Source organism: Physeter macrocephalus, chromosome 15 (genome assembly GCF_002837175.3).
Source record: "Physeter macrocephalus isolate SW-GA chromosome 15, ASM283717v5, whole genome shotgun sequence".
Classification (NCBI taxonomy): Eukaryota; Metazoa; Chordata; class Mammalia; order Artiodactyla; family Physeteridae; genus Physeter; species Physeter macrocephalus.
In genome coordinates this window covers 29,098,402-29,117,469 of record NC_041228.1, presented here as the reverse complement: position 1 = coordinate 29,117,469, position 19,068 = coordinate 29,098,402, and the positions used below count along the sequence as shown (strand labels likewise).

The following is a 19,068-nucleotide window of genomic DNA, read 5'->3' as shown; positions in this document are numbered from 1 at the left end:
AGAGGGGTGGGATAGGGAGGGTGGGAGGGAGGGAGACGCAAGAGGGAAGAGATATGGGAACATATGTATATGTATAACTGATTGACTTTGTTGTAAAGGAGAAACTAACACACTATTGTAAAACAGTTATACTCCAATAAAGATGTTAAAAAAAAATGATGTGTTGAAAACACTGAGGAAATGAGATAATGAAGGCACACAGGAAGGGTAAAAGAAAAAAAAAACCAATTATGGTAAAACTAGGAACACTTAATTTTTTTTTGCTGCCTTAACTAACGCATAATACATCTAAGAGAAACCTTTTCCATTTAGTAATTTCTTAAATAACATGTTTATCCCCCCAACAAATACAGAATCAGACACAACCAAAATTAATTTGTTCTCAAATGAAGTCCATGTAACAATTATATTACATTATTGCTAAATCCCAGACAGAAGAGAAGATGTGTGGTTCTTACCTCTGATCTACTATTCTGATTCAGTTTCTTCTCAATATTCATGGCCAACATCTGGCTTCTAAATGAAAGGCTTTTGGTCTTTTCAATCACTTGCTGATAGGGTGAGACTGCATTGTTACCCATAACCACATGACCCTACAATGAGACAGAGGGAAACTGATCCTGTAATGTTAACAACCAAGTTTCTCAGGTAAGTCATGAGGATGACATCACAACCTACATGTCTGTTGCAAATATTTTTATGCACAGAGATGACAATATTCATCCAACAACACAAAATAGGAGGTTGCTGTTGCCTTCAAAAATCTATTATACATTAAAACAAAAATTCTTAATAGAATAAACGTCCTAATAAAAACTTCCCCCCAAAGTATCAAATAATCAGCAACTGATATCTAGTATTTTGCACAGATAACATAATACTCACTAATTTAGAATCAATCTTGGCATCCAGTCTTGCATTTCTAATCAAATTTACAATCCACCTTTCAGCTTCTTCTGGAGTCATGTTCAGTTTATCTGCCAACATGCTAATGAAAAAAGAAAAAAATGACATTAACTGTGTCTAAAAACATAGTTTCATATACATAGTCTTTGACCTACGCTCTGTATAGAAACTTTTAAGTACTTATGGGTCACCTTCTCTTAAATATTATGAGTCTTACAAGTGCACTATTGATGTTTGTGCTATTATCTTGTACCGTTCACAATCTATCTCATTTCACCAACCAGACTGTAAGATCCTTGAAGGTAGGGCCCCATATTCTGTATTACAGAAATCCTATTACAAGGAACATCAGTATTAAGAATAATAAAATGTAACACATAACTAAAACTCAGGGCCGCTACGTATGTTTGTTATAAATTCTAAGGACACTCCCTAGAACTAGAACACTATATAACCTACATGGCCACTGAATTTAAGGGAAAAGAGACAGACACACATACACAGAAAACACAAAAGGAGGGGGGAGGGAAAAAGACACCAAGACCCTGATCTAAAGCCTTTGATGTCATCAACCAATCTTCATTTTCTAATTTATGGTCAGGTTGAAAAAGAGGTCACTGCAGAGCTTAATTTATCAGGATTAACACAAACACAAGCCTTGCTAGTAGGTAAGGCAGTCAGTCACCTGATGAAAGAGTATCTACATATGCATGTACAGTATTTAGAAAGATGGTATGCATATATGCACATACACAGGTGTTAGACACAAATATTAACTGTCCCCTTTTACTTGTCTTCACTGAAGATATTGCACACTTGCCAGGCCTTCTAATGTTATCACTGGTTTAATGGAAAAAAAAACCCAGAATATCAGTAACAAAATAATTCCTTAGAATATTATAAACTAAAATTCCTGATCTGATAGCATTCCCAATTTTAAAATATAAATATTCAAGACATTGCCAATCATATAATTATATAATTCTAGAGCTCCCAACCTAAAAGTAACCAATCAAGTTAATAAAAATACCTTTATGGGAATAATATAATCTGTGCTATCCCTATTTTATATATTTATTGTCAAAGAGAAGAATTTCATTCAAAACGTAAAAATTAAGTTAGGCTATCAATAAAATCATTACACACTAAATTACAAACTAAAGCTATGAAGACAATCATTTAAAATTTATCCCTAAAATATGCTTGATGTTAAAAACATCATGATGAGTATGAGCCAACTCAACCATAAAACTCCCTGGATTTACATGTCAAATTCTGTTCTCTGTCTTTTTATGGTCAATTTTGCTGTAAGTACACATTCTCAGCAAACATAAAGAACAATTAGTCCATGACTACTACTTCAATTTCATGATCAGGTTGCATCTTATTCTCTGTTACTGCTCTCTAACCAAACCTTATTTTATTTAAGCTACTAGAAGTAGGAAAGTGTGTCATTTTACTGAAAGAACCAGGCATTTTTTTGACTAGGAAAAATTCCTGCAGCTGGTGTTTCCTGTGGCTTCTCAATAAACTCCTCGTGTTTCCTGCAGGTACTTGACTTATTTTAGAGATGTGTAAATTTCATTGTCCTGGGCTTCCCTGGTGACACAGTGGTTAAGAATCTGCCTGCCAATGCAGGGGACAAGGGTTCAAGCCCTGGTCCGGGAAGTTCCCACATGCTGCAGAGCAACGAAACCTGTGCACCACAACTACTGAGCCTGCCCTCTAGAGCCCGCGAGCCACAACTACGGACGCCCGCGTGCCTAGAGCCCGTGCTCCGCAACAAGAGAAGCCAACGCAATGAGAAGCCCATGCACCACAACGAAGAGTACCCCCGCTCTCCACAACTAGAGAAAGCATGCAGGCAGCAAGGAGGACCCAACGCAGCCAAAAATAATTTAAATAAATAAATAAATTTTAAAAAAATTTCATTCTCTTCTGTGCTGCTAAAGTAAGCAACTGCCTAATACTTTTATCTGAAGCTGCTACTCTAAAGGTAAAGAACATATTTTCCAAAAGATATTATTTTATCAACTCCTGTAACAATTTCTCTTTTGTATGTCTCCTGTATTCCCCCAAAATACAACTCTTTAAAGTGAGGCCAAGACCATTTTACTCTGAAAAGCACAAATGAAAACAATTTATACTGCATATATTAAAACTCCAATCTTCAAGATCTCTATATACTGCTTTTCAAAATAGACATGTTATTCCTAGTAGCTACTAATGTGTATAGCTGGTTTTACAGAGATTTTTAAAAATTATAATATAGAACTTGTTTATGGAGGCTGTTTACATAATTAAAATTATAATGAAACATTCAGTCTCAAGCCTAAGTTATTGATCAGATTCCTCTTCTTGCTGCCTATATCAAACTGAGAAGTCCTATCAATTATCTCTTTAACCACTGCCTCTAATCTAAGTTCCCTACCAAACTACTCTCATCTTAAAAGACTCTCCTCTTCACCAACCAGACTAAACCTCTCTGTTCATCAAACATACCATGTTTTTAACCACTTCAGGACCTTTGCACATGCTGTGCCTTCTGCTTAAAAGGCCAATCCACCTTTTTCTTCACTAAGCTATGTGTTACATGGGTATCAGCTAAAACAGCACCCTCATCAGCCTTCCAAGACACCTCTGCCAATCATGACAGATCTGTTTGATGCTTTCATGGCCTGCTATTTTTTTCAGAGAATTCACAGAGCTGTAGTTGTTTTATTGAGTATCTGCTTTCATGATAGACTGTACATGTACCCCAAGAGCATGCATCATAGCTTCTTTGTTCACTGCTGTATATCCAGCAATTAGCACAATGCCCAGTATACAGGAGGCAATTAAATGAATATTTATTGTCTGATTCCTACCCTAGTCACTACCCTAGGGCTCCATTACTATTTCCTAATTTTCTAACTAATCAACCTCGAGTCTCTCCTTAATCTATTTTACATAGTTGTCAGCTTAGTCCTAAAACCCAACTACCAGTTTATTCCTAAATTCCTTTCAAAACTTTAATAGAGGGGCTTCCCTGGTGGCGCAGTGGTTGAGAGTCCGCCTGCTGATGCAGGGGACACGGGTTCATGCCCCGGTCCGGGAAGATCCCACATGCCGCGGAGCGGCTGGGCCCGTGAGCCATGGCCGCTGAGCCTGCGCGTCCGGAGCCTGTGCTCCGCAACGGGAGAGGACACAACAGTGAGAGGCCCGCGTACCGCAAAAAAAAAAAAACAAAAAAAAACTTTAATAGAGTCCTTCTACCAAAACAATAAAATTCAAACTTCCAAGTTTCTCTTCCATGGTTCTCTACAATTTAGCTACAATCTAACTTTCCAGCCTTCTCTTATTCTTCCTCATGAATACCACACACCAACCAAATCATTCATTCAACAAAATATGAACTATGTTCGATGTTTGTGACAACATACAGTCTGCTCCCCACTTTCATAAAGTTTAAAGCTGGAGACTGGGAAATAGGGGACAATCACCTAATACCCCAAATATATCAACTATTTTAAGTGTAAGGATGAAAAAGTGGAAGGAGCTATGTGAGTGCAAAAGGGTTTAACCAGCTCCAGTCTGGAAGTTTGAGGGCAGTTTAAGTAAAGAAATATTTAAGGTCAAATTTTAAGATAAAAGAAAGAAAATTCTATGCTGTATAACTCTACCTAGAATTTTCCATCCCTCTTTTTTCTTTACATACATATTCTAAGTCTCATATTCCATCATGGCTAGAGCAATCTGGCATCGTGCATCAAGACCCACAAATGTCTGCATACTTTGACCCATAATCCTACTTTGGGGATTTACTGTTCTGCAATGTGCTTGTTGATCCTTTACTTTTAAATCAAGTCAAAGAAAAACTTGAAATAAGGTCCAAGAAGATTAGTAAATTATTGATGGTATCTCAGGTTATCTAGGCTACCAATCACTCTGAGAATACGTAAGAGAACGTGGCAATAATCCAGTTTCTTTCAAGTTAACAGGAAAATATACACAGTAAAAGTAATTAAATAATAGAGAAAATCCTCAAAGTCCACAATTCTCTTACATTCTACTGATTTTATGAAAAAATTAGTAAAGGTTTAAAAATCTAATATCCTATTAAAGAGTAAAAAACCAAAAACTTGCCTTAAGCTATCCTACACCATGTTAATTTTGTGTTTTTAAAACAATTCAGTTTATCAGTAAGTTAAAAGACAAAATGTATCAAAAGGCAGAATTTCGGAGAAAAATACCTAATTCAATCTAGGTTTCAAACTCAAAAATAACTTCCAGATTATTAAGATTACACTAAAAATCTCAATCCTGTCAGTAGGCAGCTTAAAGAAGATACTTTAGGCTTAAAGACTTATATTTAAGACACGACAACATAAAACTCCCAGAAGAGAACATAGGCAAAACATTCTCTGACATAAATCATACCAATGTTTTCTTAGGTCAGTCTCCCAAGGCAATAGAAATAAAAGCAAAAAACAAACAAACAAACAAAAAAACAAATGGAACCTAATCAAATGTAAGCTTTGCACAGCAAAGGAAACCATAAACAAAACAGACAACCTACTGACTGGGAGAAAGTATTTGCAAATGATGCAATCAACAAGGGATTAATTTCCAAAATATACAAACAGCTCATACAACTCAATAACAACAACAACAACAAAAAACAACCTAGTCGAAAAAATGGGCAGAAGACCTAAACAGACATTTCTCCAAAGAAGACATACAGAGATGGCCAATAGGCCTATGAAAAGATGCTCAACATTGCTAATTATTAGAGAAATGCGAGTCAAAACTGCAATGAGGTACCACCTCACATCAGTCAGAATGGCCATCACTAAAAAGTCTGCAAATAACAAATACTGGAGAGGGTGTGGAGAAAAGGGAACCCTCTTACACTGTTGGTGGGAATGTAAATTGGCATAGCCACTAGAGAAAACAGTATGGAGGTTCCTCAAAAAACGAAAAAGAGTTGCCATATGATCCAGCAATCCCACTCCTGGGTATATATCCAGACAAAACTATAATTCAAAAAGATACATGCACCCCTATGTTCACAGAAGCAATACTATTCACAATAGCCAAAACATGGAAACAACCCAAATGTCCAATGATAGATGAATGGATAAAGGAGATGTGGTATATATACACAAAGGAATACTCCTCAGCCATAAAAAAGAATGAAATAATGCCATCTGCAGCAACATGGATAGACCTGGAGATATCATACTAAGTGAAGTCAGACAGAGAAAGACAAATACCACATGACACCACTTATAGGTGGAATCTAAAATATGACACAAATGAACTTATCTATGAAACAGAAACAGACTCAAGGACAGGGAACAGACCTGTGGTTGCTGAGGTAGAGGAGGGCTGGGGGAGGGATGGATCGGGAGTTTGGGATTAGCTGATGCAAACTATTATATATAGAACAAGGTCCTACTGTATAGCACAGGGAACTATATCCAATATCCTGTAATAAACCATAATGAAAGAAATACAAAAAAGAATATATATACATATAACTGAATCACTCTGCTATACAGCAGAAATTAACACAACACTGTAAATCAACTATACTTCAATAAGATAAATTTAAAAGACATTTTAAATATTTTGTGTAAATCCTTTACTCCCATCTTTTAGTTGAAGAGCTCTCCTGCTCAAGTGACACAACAACATGATATTGAACATGTTAAGTCAGTAATACATAAGACCCCAAGTAGCCCAAGCAATCTTGAGAAAGAAGAGCAAAGCTGGAGGCGTCACACACCTTGACTTCAAACTATATCACAAAGATACAGTAATCAAAACAGTATGCTACTGGCATACTGTTTTGATTACAGACACAAAGATCCATGGAACACAATAGAGAGCTCAAACCCAAGCATTCATTTATTTATGACAAAGGAGGCAAGAATATACAATGGGAAAAGAACAGTCTCTTCAACAAATGGTGTTACGAAAACTGGACAGCTACATGGAAACAAATGAAACTGGACCACTACCTCACACCATATACAAAAATTAACTCAAAATGAATTAAAGACTTGAACATTAAGACCTGAAACCATAAAACTCCTTAAAAAACAAAACAAAACACAGGTAGTAAGTCCTTGACATAAGTCTTGGTGATGATTTTTGGACCTGATACCAAAAACAAACCCCAAAACAAAGGCAACAAAAGCAAAAATAAACATCAAGCTAAACCCCCGCACAGTAAAGGAAACCATCAATGAGAAGAAAAGGCAACCTACCAAATGGGAGAAATATTGCAAAATATTGCAAACCATGTATTTAAGGGGTTAATACCCAAAATACAGAAGGAACACATATAACTCAATATCAAAACAACAAGTAATTTGATTTAAAAATGGGCAGAGGATCTGAATATTTTTCCAAGGAAGACATACAGATAGCCAAGAGGTACGTGAAAAGGTGCTCAGCATCACTAATCATCAGAGAAATGCAAATCAAAACTATAATGAGATCTCTCACACCTGTTAGAATGGCTATTACCAAAAAGATAAGAAATAAGTGTTAGCAAGAATGTGGAGAAAGGGGAACACTTGTGCACTGCTGGTGGTAAAGTAAATTGGTATAGCCACCATGGAAGACAGTATGCTAGTTCCTCAAACAATTAAAAATAGAACTATCATATGATCCAGCAGTTCCACTTATGAATATTTATCCGAAGGAAATGAAAACACTAACTTGAAAAGATATACCTAAACCCATGTTCACTGCAGTATTATTTACAACAGCCAAGACACAAAAGCAACCTAAGTGACCATCAATGCATGAATGGATGAACAAAATGTGATACACACACACAGGAATATTATTCAACCATTAAAAGAATGAAACCTTGCCATTTGTGACAACATGGAAAGAACTTGAGGGCATCATGCCAAGTGAATTAAGTCAGACAGAAATGGACAAATACTATTATGATCTCATTTATACGTGAAATCTAAAACAAAAAATGCTCGTAGATACAGAGAAGAGATTGGGGAGGGGGGCGGGGACTGGGTGAAGGGTCAAAAGGTACAAACTTCCAGTTACAAAATAAGTAAGTCATGGGATATAATGTACAGCATGGTGACTATAGTTTAGAGTAAATCTCATCACAAGAAAAAAAAATTTGCAACTATGTGTGGCGATGAATGCTGACTACAGTTATTATGGTGATCATTTCACAATATATACAAATAAATCATTATGTTGTGCACCTGAAACTAATGTAATGCTTTGTTATATGTTAATTATATCTCAATTTTAAAAAAAGAAAACTAAAACAACAAAAACTATCACTGATATCCTTAGCAAAATTAAAAACCACTGTAGTATTGCATTCATAAAATAAGAACAGAATGCTATAAAGGAAAAATATTCAGAGAAAAGAGTGACAGAGGGCTCTTGGAAATTAAGGAATAACATTAGAGATTTGTTGTTTTTAATCTACAGAAGATTTGAAAGATGTTGAGAAAATATCCCAGAGTGTAGAACACAAAGACAAAGTGATGGAAAATAGAGAAATGATAAGAAAATTGGAAGCCTGGTCCAGCAGGTCTAATACCTGAACAATAGAAGTTCCAGAAAGAATAAACAGTGAACATAAAGAAGAAAGAAAGAATTCAAGAAAATTTCCCAGAATTGGAGAGCATGAGCATCCAAATTAAAAAGGTCCTATACGAAGAATTAAAACAGACCTAAACTAAGGCATATCACTGTAAAATTTCAGAGCAATGGGGACAAAAAAAAAAAGCTTCTCCCCCCCACATTTCTAGACAGGAAAACAAAACACCTGTATAAAAGATGAGGAATAAAAATGGCTTCTGACTCCTACAACAAAAGCTAGAAAGCAAGAGAATCACATCTTCAAAATTCTGGAGTAGTTTTCAAATGAGAATACCATGCCTAGCAATACCACTACTCAAGTATGAGAGTCAAATACACAATTTTAGATGTGAAAATATTTACCTCCAAAGTATCCTTCCTTATAAAGCCGCTGAAGAATATGATAATTACCAAATATGATAATAAACCAAGAAAAGGAAGGCATAATGTCCAAGAAACTGGAGTGCTATCATAGTAGACAAGCTAAGGAAATCCCCAGAACAAACGACAAAGAGAGATAAATATGCACCTGGCAGAAAGAGCAACGAGTCCAGATTTTTTTGAGGAAGATAAAACTAATAAAATAATCAATTTTCAGAAGAGATTTATAAACTGGCAAAGAATCTGAAGTAGAATTAATGAAAAAGACATTAAGAAGAACAATGAAGCAAATGAGGGAAAAGTGGAAATTATCAATTACATGGAAAATAAATACTGAATACTAAAACATACTATAGATCTACCTTATTTGAAAAAAGGTACTAAGTTAACTTAGCACGTATTTGGTGCTAAGTTCAGAAATCAACACACAATTTATAAAAGATTAAAAAGTTCAGAAAAAGTCCCATATATAAATGAGAAATTAAAATGTGATATGGGTGGCATTTCAAATAAGTGGGGGGAAGGATAGTTTTTTAGTAAATCATGTTGGCTAGCTATTGGGGGTGGTGGGGGTGGGGGGGAGCTACTCTCTATTCCCAAATAAATCATTGATGGATTCAAACAGAAGAAATAAAGCCCTAAAGCTCCTAGAAGAAAACATATAAATAGCATATAAACCTATTATGAGAAAGAACTTTTAAATAAAATACAAAATCCAGTACCATAAAGGAAAAGCTTAGTAACTGTGACTAAATAAAAATATAAATCATTCCTTTGGGGGGAAAAAAATAGAATCCTAAGTGCTATTTCAAGGCATAGAAAAAATAAGTATTTCATTCTCTATTCAATTTCATTAATAAAACATTCAAGACTCTTAGCACTAAACCAGATACTTTTCTTCTTTCCGGGAAGTAATTAAGACCAGTGGTCCCACTTAAGCACATAAAATATATAAATCTAAATCTAGAGAACCAATTAGGCTTTCATCAACTCTAGGCTGATTGTCTATCAGGTTTTCAATGACTAATCTTTTAGACAGTCTCCCTTTTCTGAACCCTCCCACAGTCCCTGCCCTAATGTATCTTAACAAATAAGGATTTGGGGTCCAGCATTTCACAGGCATATGAATTACCTGTTTAAATAACCTGGCTTTCCAAATTTTATTTGATAAGCACAATTTATTTCAAATAGTATTGACTTTAGCATTAAGCTATGGAAACCTCTGGCCTGCTTTTCACTGAAGACTGTGGCTAACTATTTAGCATATCCAAAGAGCACCAGTCTTTTGTAACTATATGCTATGACAACTAATTAAAGAATAAGTGTTAAGTGTAAACTGTGTTTAACTGTAAGATTAGGAGGAAATAGAAAGAAACCAAGAGAAAATTGAGAAAATGCTAAATTCAGTGTGTGACAAATGAAAATTCTCACTGAATTTTGCAACATCGCATTAGTCAAAAATGACAGTATAGAGCTTCCCTGGTGGCGCGGTGGTTAAGAATCTGCCTGCCAATGCAGGAGACACGGGTTTGAGCCCTGGTCTGGGAAGATCCCACATTCCGCGGAGCAACTAAGCCCGTGCACCACAACTACTGAAGCCCTCGAACCTAGAGCCTGTGCTCCCAACAAAGAGAAGCCACCACAATGAGAAGCCTGAGCACCACAACGAAGAGTAGCCCCTGCTCACCGCAACCAGAAAAAAGCCCGCGTTCAGCAATGAAGACCCAATGCAGCCCAACATAAAAATAAATAAATTTTAAAAAAAAGAAACTTCTGATTAAAAAAAAAAGACAGTATATTACTTTATAGTTAACACAGAAATGCAGTGATAATGGCTGTTAAAACGATTTAATCTCCATCTGGAAACGCACCTTTTTATTTCTAACATCAGGAAGTATAATTAAGAATACAAATTGCTACATGGTAATAGAAACTTTAAGAAAAATATTAAGATCTAAAATGTTACTTAACAAAATAAGCAAAGTAGAATGACTTCATAACTTAAATGCAAGAGCAGTTGGCAAATACATACTTTTGTGAAAAGCCAAAACTAACCCCCATAGGGAAATTATATTAATGTATGCTCCAAAATGTTTATCATACACATTCAAAATATTACTTCCATACTTTGCTTTTATCTACAATTGAAAACTGGTCCAAGAATTATTCTAGAACAGCTTTTAAATTTCAGACACACACCATATCTGATAAACTATTCGGCTATACTAAATTAAATCCCACCACAGTAATCTTTTTTGACAGATGTTGCATACTTTATGGTAAACAGATTCGAAACTTATCCTACAAATCTATAGGGTTGTATATAAACCGATAAAAACATTCTTAATATGCATTTTTACAAAGATAAGACTATCACATGTGCTTACAGCCACTTAAGTGAAGAATCCTATCAACAGAGAATGTTCCAAATCACAAATGGAAAGAGTTATTTAATAAACAACCATGTGTTTTATAATACTGAATAGCATTTGATATGCATCTGCTGGGGGACAGAAAGGAAGACAGAGACAAATCTTCCCCGCCCAACCCTAAAAAAGATCGAATATCAAATAACTTTAAATTAATTAGCAGCAGAGATGGGCCAGCATAAACTAGTGAATGGAGTAATTTGTCATAATTAATATATGGTGGAAGAGTCTACTTAAATATATCCCATTTAGAGAATTATCAGCTCATTGAACCTTCAATCCAAATTACTTCTCTGATTTTTCAATATACAAATAATGTCCATGTCATTCTAATTACTCTGTATTTTTCTTCAAAATGCCTATCATAATTTGTAATCTTATCTTTATTTAATATCTGTTTCTTCCTCTGGATTTTAAGCTCTGAGGCTATGCTCCAAGAGGCACTCATTCACATCTGTAATATTTTCTTCTTCAACAACTGTACTAGTTACACTGCTCTTAACTAATTATATCTTAATGTATATCATATGTATTTACCCTCTTTAGAAAGCTGAACACTGGGCTTCCCTGGTGGCGCAGTGGTTAAGAATCTGCCTGCCAATGCAGGGGACACGGGTTCAAGCCCTGGTCTGGGAAGATCCCACATGCCACGGAGCAACAAAGCCCATGCGCCACAACTACTGAGCCTGCGCTCTAGAGCCCCGTGAGCCACAACTACTGAGCCCATGTGCCACAACTACTGAAGCCCGTGCACCTAGAGCCCGTGCTCTGCAACAAGAGAAGCCACCGCAATGAGAGGCCCACACACCGCCAACGAAGAGTAGCCCTCGCTCGCCACAACTAGAGAAAGCCCCCGCACAGCAATGAAGACCTAATGCAGCCAAAAATAAATAAAAATAAATAAAAGCAAATCATATTTAAAAAAAGAAAGTTGAACACTATCTTTTAAAAAATGTTGCACATTCTTGAAATGACAAAATTACAGAAATGGAGAACAGATAAGTGGTCGCCAGGGGTTAAAGAGAGGTGGGAGGGAAGTGGGTATGGCTATAAAAGAGCAATTTGAGAAATCCTTGTGGTGACAGAAATGTTCTGTATCTGAATATATCAACAACAATAATGATGGCTGTGATTTTACTATTTACAAAATGTTACCATTGAAGGAAACTGTGTAAAGGGCATAGGGGATCTCTTCATTATTTCTTACAACTGAAGGTGAATCTATTATTATCTCAAAATAAGAAGCGCAATTTAAAAAAAGAAGTTTTGCATCAGAGTTACTTAGAGGAGCTTTGAAAAATACAGATGCTGAGATCTCCCCCTCCCCACCCTGACAATGTTTCAGTTTTTTAGGGGTTGGACCTGGGAAGTTTTAAACCAGATTCTCAAACCTTGATCCCAGAGATTCTGATTCAGAAGGTCTGGGGTAAAGCCAGAAAATCTATTCTTAAGTTTAAGCTGTTGGTGGTTTTTTAAGTTCTCCAGATGATTCCGATGTACAGCTAGGTTTAAAAACCTCTGGACTAGAGAACAATAATTTTTTCTATGGATTGTTTGAAGGTAAACATTAGCTATTTTGGTCATTATCAAGGATTCCAAGTCCTTGGGGTCTGAATTAAGACATTTGTTGTACTTATAAAAGCCCAACTTAGGTGCTTAACATAATTTTCAGCCATATTCCTAACCCATTAAAGCAGCTCTAAAAACATGAAGAAGCGTAGCCCCCTGGACTGAGCCTATTGGCCACATACTCTCCACTATCACCCCCTAAACCTTACAACCTGAGATCTCACTGTTACTCTAAAAAGAATTATTTCTTTGCTCACATGAAGCTATACTTTATGCTCTGCCTCCACCTTCTTAATTCATTATATACTAAAAATATTAAATCACTGGTTTTTCACTTCATTACCCTAGCAGGCTGTAATTATGTGCCTAAAAAAAACTGGTGACCTGATGCAATGGTTCTCAATCCTGATGTGCTTTGGAATTACCACCCTAAATGGAACAGCACAGTAGCCCTATTTATTACACAGCATAGCATAGCATACACAGAAAATCTGACTCAGAAAGTTCGCAGTTGCTTCAGGAAAACTCTTTGTAAAATAAAAATCAAAATTCTACAGATTTCGCACAAAAAAATTAAACACTGTCTTATGGTTTCCATCTTTATCCTCTGGCTCAAGTGACACACTTATGACAAATCAGTCTAAATCTGCTGTTTCTAAAAATATCAATTGCTCACAATGAAAAAGAAAGAATTTATAATGAGGGTGAAGACAATGAATGTCAGAGAGCTATTAGCTCAGCCTCTTTCATTAAATAAGCCCTAAGCTGCTTAATGTCTCTGAGCCTTCAGTTTCTCAGCTATAAACAGGGAATTACAAAACAAAGAAGTTGTACTGAATCAGTGTTTTGTAAAACTGGGTTTCCAGAGTCAGTCGTATGGTTCCATAGAGTCAGGAGGAAAGCTGAAGAGAGGTACAGGCTAAACAAGGTGAAGGAGCTCTTATTTTATCTGCATATATGTATACATAAATACGTATACTCATATACATAATATTGCATTTCACAACGAATGACATTTTAGGAATTCCATGTATTCTTTAAGAGAATCAGATTTTTAAAATTATATGTCTGCTAGCTAAAGTACTACTAAAACAGGTCAAGGCTTCAACTCCCATAGAAAAGGTCTCACGCTCACACTGTAATTCTAACTCTGAGTCACCACTTCAATGACAATCCACTAAAATTAGGCAAGCAAGTATGGCTGCCTTAGCAAAAACAAATGGCACTAAAGAAAACTTTGGTCTACATACAACTCCTAAGAGGCAAACATTAAAGTAGTAAGTTTTTAAACATTAAGGAGCATTTACCGTTCGACTTCATCTGTGGCCAAAGGGCACTGTTATTTTTCAAATTCAAATATGTAAAATTAGTTTCTAATAGGTTATGTAAGTTTCACAATTTTTTCCTAATAATTTCCTCACACAAGAGAAAATGCCAACTGAAATTCACCATTATTTTTCCATGTTTCAACATTTTAGGATGTCACAAGAGTTTACTATATGAGAATTCAAATACATAATTAAATAAAACAAATTCAATTAACTGAAATGATTACCAAATGTGGTCTTTTCAACAGCATTTCCAATTTACTAAGGACTAACTCCTTATTTGAACCCGTTAAAAACCATTCTAAAACTGGTCACTGCTCTTTTCTCCCTACGTAATGGTATAATAGTATTATTTTAAAAGGTACTCTTTAAAAAGGTAACTGACAATCATACTACTGCCTTGAAGTTATCATTTTCAAAAATCATGCTTTCCCACACACATGGAAACTACAGAAGATAAAGAAGGACTGTAGCACCCCGGAATTCAAACAAAAGCTACTAGGATTTTTAATAAATTGCTAGGACAATGTTTCCTTTTTTTTCTAAAGCAAAGAGAAATAAAATAAAAATCCAATTAACTGGAATCCTATTAAGTATAACTTTACAATAAATGAACATTTACAGGAATTTAGAAGTAGAAAATACAAATGAAATCAGAGTGCTCTTACTTAATGCTGATACATTGATGGATGCGACAAAAAGTCTCAAATATGAAGAGACGGGCATTTTCAATGAAATCCTCAAGACAAGCCACCAAGAAGAAATCATTCACTAGCACCTATGCATATAAAATATAAAAGAAAAAATTAACGGTGCTGACAAGCAATTTTGAAAAATGTGTCACAAATACTTTCTTTGTGCTTTACTCATTATTCCATTCACTATAATTCTCTCTCACCTATCACAAGTTGTACACCACAGCACTTTCTAGAACACTATATTCAAGTCTCTAACAATTTAACCAAGAAGTAAATGAATGCTACAGGAAAAAGAGCTAAGAACTGCAATGTTTCCTTGTTCCATTGATGACTTGAGCAATCTTGTGACAAAGCAGCTTTGTCCTGTCTCTATCCTACATAAATGCTCTGTAGATAACATATTTCCAGCTATTTAAAATAGTTATGAATGGACTAAAGATATGCATATTTTTGTGATAGTAAGCAGACTTGAAAATCTACAAAAGAAAAAAATTCGAAGGGTGGCACCTATTCCACAGATGGTAACATACTTAGAAGAGAATATTCTAATTTCAAAAACAGCAACCAAGTGCCCCACTGCCTTGGCAAGGCCTAGATACTTAGTATTACAACATACACCAATATTTAATAATGTCACATTTGACTGCAAGTACACAAGTTATTAAACTGGATTCTAATTTTGTCCAATGTTTGAAAATCACCTCTAAAGGTATACTTACATAATTTCCTTTTCCTTAGACAAATAAGATCTTAAGTCCTTCAACAAACTCTTCCCATTTCTGTGCTAATATCTGGGTTCAAAAATGAAACTGATAGCTAGTAACTTGTAGATTTGGTAAATGCCTTTAACAGGTAAATTCTTAGTTTCTCAAAACTTGCAAACTAAGTTATTCAAAAAAACCATAAATCTAACTCTTTCAGTTGCTCTCACAGAACTTTAGTTTCTACCAACTAACAGAAGACATGGTAGTTAAAAAATTCACACTCTTAGCTTGACTGATTTATAGCAAATGATAAATACAATCATGAGAAAAATTCTGAAGATAGGCCTGCTTATGTAACACACTGGAATTACAGTTGTGATGGAAAATTCCATATAATCTTGCCCATATATATAAAATATTTCACATATTTACTCATTCAGAATAAGACATGAAATTATGTGTGAATTTATAATGCCCCAATGTTTTAACAAACTGTCCTAACGAAAGGGATAGACTCAGGCAATAAGATTGAAAATGTCTTCAACCCAGCACATTTCTAAATAATCTGCATATTAAGATTAATAAACATTTCTGATATAATTACTTTAATAAAACCCTGCAAGGTTAACTTTTATAATATTCAAAATTTTAAGAATATTATTAATTTGTAAGTAAAAATTTGTACTTACTGATTCACATTCCCTTAGCTTTTTCTGAGCCCCATCAAAGTCAAAGTTAACATATAAGCATTCAACAAACTCTGTAATTGGGTCTTTATATGTGTAAGACTCCTGTAAAATTAAGTCAAAGGTTAAGTTGGATCTGATTCAACATTGTTTAGCAGACTGTCCCCAGAATAGCCCAATCTTCCTATTTTCTCCTCCCTTACCATTAATTTCTAACAAATTACCTAGTATTATCTTCTCAAAGCAATTGCTCATATCCTGACTGCAGGCCACACCTTAACCTTATAATGCCTTCCAGACCAAGTTCTCTAAATTCTCATCCTAGAACCATTCCAAAAGCTTTCAAATTCCTCTACTGCCAAAAGTCTCCCTTAGTTAATAAACAGTGATGAACTTCTCCAAGTAAAAGGGTATTCATATCTTTCAGGATAAAACTGTCTTTTTGTACTTAAATTATTCTTAGATCAAATAAATGTTTAAGTTCTTTTTTAACCCATAGTTATTGCTAAGAAATTCACTAAAAATCAATCACTAGGGCTATAGCTTTTGTACAACTTCGGGACTATTAAAATTATATTCTATGTAAAGATCACTACTCTGGAGCTATGTAGGTAGTGACCTTCCAACAAAAAGTTCCAAGCTCCAGATCTCCTTCACCCTTTGCAATAAGAGCAACACTAATACACAATGCATATTAAGTATCTAACTAGCAGAGAGCAGTATTCATTCATACCACATCTACCATAAGTATATCATGAACTTAAAGTAGTATATGCCCATTTGGGGTTCTTCGGCTCTTTTCTCTTCATGTATACTTCCTCCTATTTTTAAACATTTTTATCTTAAGAACTAAGAGTCCTGTTTTTTCAGAAAAAGAGGTTAGACTTAAAGTTTAGGCACATTTTAAAAATCAATAAAGATTTTAGTTTTTACCTGTTGAATAACTTTGACCAGATCTTTTAGCACTTGCCGGCGTTTTCGGACATCTTTGTTTGTTATGACTGCTGTGGTCAAATAGCGGAGCATATGTGGACACATTGTCTGAATTGCATTAAGATACCTAAGGTAAAAATATAAAAGTTACTTAATATTAATAACTTACCCAGTTTTTTTAGATCTATAATCACCTGTGATTAAAAAAAAATACTTGGGGCTTCCCTGGTGGTGCAGTGGTTAAGAATCCGCCTGCCAATGCAGGGGACACAGGTTTGAGCCATGGTCAGGGAAGATCCCACATGCCGTGGAACAACTAAGCCTGTGTGCCACAACTACTGAGCCTGCGCTCTAGAGCCTGCGAGCCACAACTAGTGAGCCCATGTGCCACAACTACTGAAGCCTGCATGCCCAGAGCCCGTGCTCCACAACTTTATGACTGCTGTGGTCAAATAGCGGAGAATATGTGGACACATTGTCTGAATTGCATTAAGATACCTAAGGTAAAAATATAAAAGTTACTTAATATTAATAACTTACCCAGTTTTTTTAGATCTATAATCACCTGTGATTAAAAAAAAATACTTGGGGCTTCCCTGGTGGTGCAGTGGTTAAGAATCCGCCTGCCAATGCAGGGGACACAGGTTTGAGCCATGGTCAGGGAAGATCCCACATGCCGTGGAACAACTAAGCCTGTGTGCCACAACTACTGAGCCTGCGCTCTAGAGCCTGCGAGCCACAACTAGTGAGCCCATGTGCCACAACTACTGAAGCCTGCGTGCCCAGAGCCCGTGCTCCACAACTAGAGAAGCCACCACAATGAGAAGCCCGCGCACCACAACGAAGAGTAGCCCCCACTCGCCGCAACTAGAGAAAGCCCGTGCACAACAAAGAAGACTCAACGCAGCCAAATATTAAAAAAATAAAGTTATAAAAAAATAAAAATAAAACACTTGAACAGCCCATTAGATTGCACTGTTTCAGAAAACTAGAATTGCAAAATCTTAAGAATGAATACTATAAAGCAGCAGTTCACAACCTTTCTGGCACCAGGGACCAGTTTTGTGGAAGACAATTTTTCCATGGGAGGGGGGCGGGGGGGGAGTTGGTGTGGTTCAGGTAGTAATATGCTCGATGGTGGGGCGGGTTCAGGTGGTAATGCGAGCGTGCGAGCGAGCGAGCGATCGGGAGTGATGGGGAGCAGCAGATGAAGCTTTGCTTGCTTGCTCGCCGCTCACCGCCTGCTGTGCAGCCCAGTTCCTAACCGGCTGAGGACGGGTACCAGTCTGCAGCCCGGGAGTTGGGGACCCCTGCTGTAAGGGCCATCTCCTCCAAGAAAAAGTCTAAATGATGAGAATGCCAGCTGGTATTTCCCAATTTGGAGTGAGATGACAGACTCACTTAAGAGGTGAATAATCCTATTACCATTGTTGAGTAAGAGGATTTTGCAAGGCCCTTATACATGCTGTCAGTCTGTTTCAAAAGATTTCATTTCCCTAGAAGAACAAATGTGTGAAAACCTATGTGCAAAAAAACACTACTCAATTAGAGAATCAGGCACTCAACACAAATTAAAGAATTAAAAAAATAATTTCAGGGGATGAAAGGCTGGAAACTATTTTGATGCTCCCCAGCTGGCTACCCTCTGTCATTCAGTGTTTATCTTGTATTTCTCCTGCTCAATTTCCTCATATAGCTCTCCAATTTTTATCCAGTAAGAACCTCTGAGCACCAGGTACTATGCCAAGCTTGGAAACATTTGTCAATAAAGTCCATTTCTCTAAGTTAAATCTTCAAGTCCCAAAGTACCCATCCAG

At 36.1% G+C, this 19,068-nt stretch overlaps 1 protein-coding gene across 1 annotated transcript in view; it reads right to left on the bottom strand.

Moving 5' to 3' along the window:
- EIF3E (eukaryotic translation initiation factor 3 subunit E) overlaps nt 1–19,068 on the bottom strand; it is a 59,672-nt gene that overhangs the window by 2,349 nt on the left and 38,255 nt on the right. The window contains exons 8-12 of the mRNA XM_024129961.3: nt 17,252–17,378; nt 16,322–16,423; nt 14,899–15,008; nt 886–988; nt 459–593 (exon numbers count right to left, since the gene is read on the bottom strand). Coding sequence (XP_023985729.1) covers nt 459–593; nt 886–988; nt 14,899–15,008; nt 16,322–16,423; nt 17,252–17,378 — 577 coding nt within the window. The remainder of the gene's footprint in view (nt 1–458; nt 594–885; nt 989–14,898; nt 15,009–16,321; nt 16,424–17,251; nt 17,379–19,068) is intronic.